General features: G+C 52.8%; 1 protein-coding gene across 1 annotated transcript in view; it reads left to right on the forward strand.

Moving 5' to 3' along the window:
* Window positions 1–1860, forward strand: part of CCDC96 (coiled-coil domain containing 96) — a 5118-nt gene extending 3258 nt beyond the window's left edge. Inside the window, exon 5 of the mRNA XM_006893671.1 lies at window positions 44–1860. Coding sequence (XP_006893733.1) covers window positions 44–1860 — 1817 coding nt within the window. The remainder of the gene's footprint in view (window positions 1–43) is intronic.
* Window positions 1861–6487: the final 4627 nt, after the last annotated feature.

Raw genomic sequence — 6487 nt, forward strand, 5'->3', positions numbered from 1 at the left:
GGCGCACGCACCCCCCGCGCCTGCGCGCTGCGCCACTCCCCAGGCTGCCCGCGCTCGCGCCACGCCCAGAGGCCGCGCCTGCGCACTGCGCCACTCCAGGGGGGGCCCCCTGCGTTCGACGCCACGCCCAGAGCCGAGCTGCGCGTGTGCAGAGAGCGCCACCAATCGCTACCCTCCGAATATCCTGGCTGCCTCCCATTGGTCAGATTCTACACGGGACAGTGGGGCGGGGCCAGGGCGACTCTTGACCAATCGCAGGCACCTAGCGTGCCCGTGGTTGCCCCTGGAAACCGAGCGGCTGCCCGCAGGTGGAAAATGGACCGGGACGCAGAGCAGCCGGGAGATGTCCGGGGCCTGCGGAGTGCGAGGTCGGGGTCGGTCGAGCCCAGCTTAGGCCAGCACAGGCCGGATGAGTACGAGCCCACCGCGCCCGCCGAGTCCACCCGGCCCTCTGCGACCCCCGAGGCTGCCGCGCCCAAAGCAGCGGAGCCCGAGACCATGAGCCCCGCCGCGGCCGAGCCCGAGCCCGGGGAGGTGCCGGCGGACAGCGGGCCTGAGGTCGAGGCGGAGCCCCCCGAACCTGCGGAGCCCCAGGCCGCGCCCAGCGAGGACACGGAGCAGTCCCCTCGGCCGGGCACCGCCATGGGCTCCCAGGCCGGCTCGCAGGCGGGCTCCGAGGGGCCCGAGGAGGGCGCGGAGGACACCGGGGCCGCGCCGGCCTTGCTGCCCCCCCGGGAGCCGGACGCCTCCCAGGGGCGCGGGGAGGACGGCGAGGTGAGCCGGAGGGGGTCCAGCTACGAGGAGCTGCACGTGGCCCTGGACGCCGCGTGGCCCCGGGCGGTGCAGAAGCTGGAGGAGCACCAGCTGCGCTCCGAGCTCCTGGAGCAGTACCGCGCGCTGCTGGTGGAGCGCAGCCGCTTCCAGCGCTACAATGCGCACCTGCAGCACAAGATCCTGGAGTCACTGCGCAGGAAGAAGGGCCTGGACGTGGCCGAGGCGCTCGAGAAGGCCGAGGCCGAGGCCCCCGAGAAGGAGCAGGCCTACCTGCACTGCCTGGCCACGCTGGAGGAGCTGAAGAAGCAGCAGGCGGACGACCTGGCCTGGTACCACCAGGAGCTGGCCCAGCTCAAGCGGCAGTGCCAGGAGAAGGTCTCCCGGGTGGAGACGGAGTGGCGCGCCTTCCAGGCCCTCAAGAAGCAGGTGATGCTGCAGGTCATGGGCAGCTGTCGGCTGCGCGGAGGGCGCCAGGTGGCCCTGCGGGAGGTCGAGCAGCTGCAGGCCCTGGAGGACAGGAAGGAGCAAGAGATGAGCGCAGTAAGGCTGGAGAACGTGCAGCTGAGGCAAAGCCTGGCGCACGTCGAGACCCGGATGCGGGCCCAGGAGGACATGACCGAGGGTTTGCTCCTCATAGACTTCGAGCAGCTCAAGATCGAGAACCAGACCTTCAACGAGAAGGTGGAGGAGCGCAACGAGGAGCTGCAGAAGCTCCACAGCAAGGTGACCAGCAACGTGCAGGTGATCACCCACGTCAAGGAGAAGCTGCACTTTGTGGAGATGGAAAATGCACACAAAAAGGCCCGCCTCCTGGAGACAGAGGCCCAAGTAGCCCACAAGAGGGACATCCTGACCAAGACCAAACAGGCCCGAGACAGCTTGCGGCTGGACAACGTCAGGCTGAGCAAGGCGTGTGGACTGCTGGGCAAGGAGGCCCTCCTCCGGGACCTGGAGAAAAAGGTGGACAAGACAGAGCAGCTCCGGCAGCGGCTGGAGAGTCTGAAGCACCACCATGCCGGCCTGACTCTGTCCTGCAGGGGCGTGCAGCAGAAGATCCGCGAGGCTAAGGCCTTCCTCCCCACCTAGCATCCGCCTGGCCGTCCTTCAGAGACATGCCGGCTGTCTGTCGCCCACTTACGGGTCAGTGAGGAGCACGGAGCTGGGAGAATTTGGGGTGGAGACAAAGTGCATACAGAGAAGCACCGGTGTGCCTGACAACTTGAAAATGAGGCCAGAGCTTGCTCTTCTCAGAGCCGTTCTTCCGTGTGAGTGACCCAACACCACGGGAGGCGACCGTGAAAAGTTCAGCAAATGCATGAGAGCAAAAACAGAAAGAAATTCTGTGCATTAAACGATTAGACCAGCTTTGGACAGGTTGAATTGTATGGTTAATCACCATCTGGTGCCCACGGTAGCTGCTGTGTAGCGTCAAGGTGGAGCCAACCCCTAGCTGACCCTCCAGCAGGTTTTCAGAGGCTGTAACGCACGTGAGCAGATACTGCGCAGCCTTCTCCTGTAGTAGTTTATATGCTAAGTGTTGCGTTGATTGCGATAGACTCGAGCACGATTCATAGCAACCCTATGAACAAAAGACTTTAATCCCGTTCTATGACAATTGTCACTTCTCAAAGTTCATAGAGTTTCCAGAGGCGTGGAGTTTAGGAAGTGATGCCCCTCCTGAAAAGCCATTTCGTTCTCACAGCCACTTTAAGAAATGTATGCCTTGATAATTTTGGCAATAATGTGTTTCCAGAGTTGCCTAGTGCACGCTGACCCGGTTTGATTACCACTCCCTGACTACATCCTGTACCTGGTCCAGGGCCTGGACACCCACGAAAAGCCAGACCCAATAGCAGCTCCTAAATGGGAAGAAATCTCAACTGCCAACCACAATGAGCTGCGTGTAACCCCCACGCCCCATCTCTGTATATATAACCCAACCTTTGCTTCCCCTCAGGGTCAGAATGGCTTGGATAGTAGCTGACGTTCTTGACCGTCAAGTTTGATAAACTTTGCTGGTCACTAAATATTGGCTGTTTAGAATCTTGCCTTTTCTGCCTAACAGTCCCGCAGTCACTGATGGGTTTAAGCTACGTACCTCTGCCCTGGCAGTGCAGTTCCTGACCCCTCAGCTGCCTCAGTGCTTCCCAGGTGAGATGCTGGGTATGCTGCCAGCCTGTGCTGGGCTTTGAAGCATGTCAGGGAGCAGAGGACAAGGGATCAGTGCTGTGACCTCAGCGTCCCTTTTCATGTGGCCCCACACTGGCACCTGTCCTTGACCATCTGAGTCAGGCGCCATGACAGACTTCTGATTAAACAAACTGTTGGACGCCCAGGAGCATGAGAACACACAAGCGTGGCCTGTGTGTCTTTCCAGCTATGCACAAGGGCCTGACACTGATGAGCCTTTCCTCACAGCACCACTGTTTCAGATCCTGACACCTTGCCATCTGTGATGCCCAGTGTCTGTCATTCTGTATGTTAATGTGAGATACTCCCTGAACAGTCGAGAATCAGCGACAGTTTCCATGTTCTCTGATGATGTTGCAGCCAGTGGCCTGTGTTTCCTTGTCCAGTGTCTGGCTGGAATTTGAGATGTGTGGGAGAACAGTAACCCTGTCTCGGGTCCTGGGTACTGCTATAATGAGAGAGAAGGAAATGGCTCAAACAAACTAATCTTCTTACTGTTTAGGAAGACACAATTTATACTCAGAGTGCTGGCTTTTGGGGAAGGCCCCTGCTGTGGGTTCTGGGGTCTTTGTCTCCAGCATATGTAGTCGCTGCCTCCTGGTTGAGTTGCCTGATCTTCCCTGGCATTGAGGGACCCAAGTCCAGAAGGGCACACTCCCCTCCTGGTGATTATTTCTTGGCGAGGCAGACATTCTCTCCTTTTCACTCCTAGGAAATATTATGGTCCAAACCCCATGGAAACTCTCTACGTTGGGCTGAGATGAAAGTGTTACTTCCTACCCTTGATCCTTTTGACATTTGTGTGGTTCATCAGATCACAAAAGGTCATTATATATATGTAAGGGTCATGATATACACCTGTTTTAGGAGGAGAGAATCCATGCCACACACCCCATCCTTGAACCAGTGAAGGGTGGTCTCTGGGCAGATGCTGTGTTAGACTACAGCATTCAGGGCTATGTGAGTGTGCTCTCTGGAATGAGCTATGCTCTTGTCCCGTTGAAGCTTTCAAGTTGATTAAACTCTGACTTCCACACCACGACAATACTTGTGTCTGGAACCTCAGGCAGGAGAACCTGGGCTTCTGGTGCCACTCTGTCCTTGCTACAGTTATCCTTCAGCCCGTCCTGAAATGAGTCTGTCTCTGCAAACATGTGAAGCTGTGAGAGGGAACTTCCGAGTGAAGCCGCCAATGAAGTCGCAACTTGCCAAGCTCTGCTTCTGTCACACCCACATCCTTGATCTCTGTGCATAACCTCCAGGGGAGTAGGATTTTCAGGTGATTCTATTCTACTCATATCCCTGATCCCTAAGCTGTAACATGTGGAAAGCTAAAGTGGACAAAGGATGATGTTGCCTATTGGTCTAGTGATAACGGTGTTTGTTTTCTTGATGTTGAAATGTAACCCACGCTGAGGTCTTTAATCTTCTTCAGTAAGTGCTTCATGTCCTCTTCACTTGCAGTAAGCAGGGTTCTCATCTGCATAACACAGGTTGTGCTGAGTCTCTAATCCTGATAGCACATTCTTCTTCATATAATCCACATCTGAAGTGATCTGCTCTGTATTCAGAATGAATAGGTGTGGAGAAAGGATAGAACCCTGATACCCGTCCTGTTTTTAAAACATACAGTGATCTCTTGTTCTAATGGCTGCTGGAGTTGTCCACATTAGGCAAGCTCCTCTCATGGGATTACAGCCTCTGAAAAACCCACTGGAGAGTCAACTATGAGTTAGTTCTGATTAGGCAGCAACAGGAGTTTCTTTCTCTTGGTTTATGTCCAGGTTTCCAAATGAGCACAATTAAGTGCTCTTGAATATTCCTTGCAGTGTCAGCCATAGTTTATCATGATCTATCTACACAACATAATGTTTGAGCATCAGAGAGCTTGACAATGACTAGGGAGAGTTGATGCCTTTGAACCTTGGTGCTGGAGAAGAGTATTGAATATACCATGACTGCTAGGAGAACAAGTTCTTCCTTAAGAGGGTGAAGCCACCCTGTCCTTTGGACGCAAGGATTCTGACACTTCATCTGATACTTTGGACATGTTGCAAGGTGGGATCAGTCCTTGGGGGGGGGACATCCTCCTTGGGAGGCTGGAGGGACAGCGCAGGAGAGGAAGACTCTCCATGAGATAGATTGATTCCCTCACTGGGGTAATGCGAATAGACGTGTTGGAGACAGTAAGATTGTCAAGGGATAGAGCAGGGTTTAGGGCTGTTGTACAGAGGGTTACTATGAGTCACAGGTGACTCAACGGCACATAACAACAATCAAGAACAAACATTTTTCTGGTAATTCTCTGTTTTCATTCAATATCCATCTGACATCAGCAATGATATTCTCCTTCAGTGGCCTCTTTTGAATCCAGCTTGAATTTCTGAAAGCTCTCCGTTCATGTGCTGTTTCAGCTGTTTTTGAATAATCTTGTGCGTAGTATTGATAAGTGAACTCTGGTGACCTAGTCCAGAGGGGGCTGTGTTACCCAAAGATTGAGTCTCTTTGGTGGCTAGAATCCACCAGCAGCTCTGCTCGAGAAAGATGAGCAAGCTCTGCTAATGAGAGCTGCAGCTTTGGAAACCCCGTGGAGGCTCAGTTCCAACTTGAGAGAAGATACTAATGATAGTGTTCAGTACTTTCCACATTGTGTTGTACCACTATATTTTGGAATGGGCATACAGATTGATCTCTTCCAGTTACTTGGCCAAGAAAGTGTCTTCCAGATTTCTTGACATGAGGAGTGCACACATCCAGGGCTGCACCTGTCTGTTTTTAAATCTCAATTGTCCAGTTGGTAGAGCCTCATTTTCCACCAACATCTTGGGCTGAAGTTGTCAATGGCTTAATTTTGCTTGCACCCACAATCACCACCCATTAGCAACAGCAGTCAAGAGATCAAAAGATGTGATTTTTTTTAAATTTTTTTTTTAGTTTATTTTTGTGTGAGTATACCGTCAAATCAGATCTGACTGGTACAGGAGGAGATTGTCCCTCCTTTTCCCAGCAGAGCATCTGGTGGATTCGAACCATGTGCCTCTGGAATTGTAGTTATAGCTCCTTGCCACTAGGCCACCAGAGCTCCCCTAGAAGATGTGAATTTCTTAAGCCAAGGGGGAAAGCAGTGTACCCTAAATGGTTTTCCAGAGGACAATACACCCGTGCACTCTGTAATTCAGGTACTTCTGCCCTTAAAGGCAAGTACAAATATACATGTTCCTCACGAACATCACCCTCCCCTAGGATATTGCACAATTATAACAGCCTACCAAGAACAGTCACATACTGTCAAGAAAACAGCAGGCAGCCTCAAATATTACTAAAAAGCAAAATAACCCTTCTCCTAAAAAAGCAGACCACATTGAAGACCCAACAAATACCACAGACACAGAGAACCAGAAGGAAAATGTTGACGTGGAGTTATTTGAACAATTACAGAAGAAGATTCAAACAAAGGAAAAAACAATGCAAGCCATTAAGAATACTATTTTTTTAGAGTAGGAAAATCAAAAGGGCCGAACTC

This window comes from Elephantulus edwardii, unplaced genomic scaffold (assembly GCF_000299155.1).
Source record: "Elephantulus edwardii isolate Elephantulus edwardi_28Jun2011 unplaced genomic scaffold, EleEdw1.0 scaffold00129, whole genome shotgun sequence".
Taxonomy (NCBI): domain Eukaryota; kingdom Metazoa; phylum Chordata; class Mammalia; order Macroscelidea; family Macroscelididae; genus Elephantulus; species Elephantulus edwardii.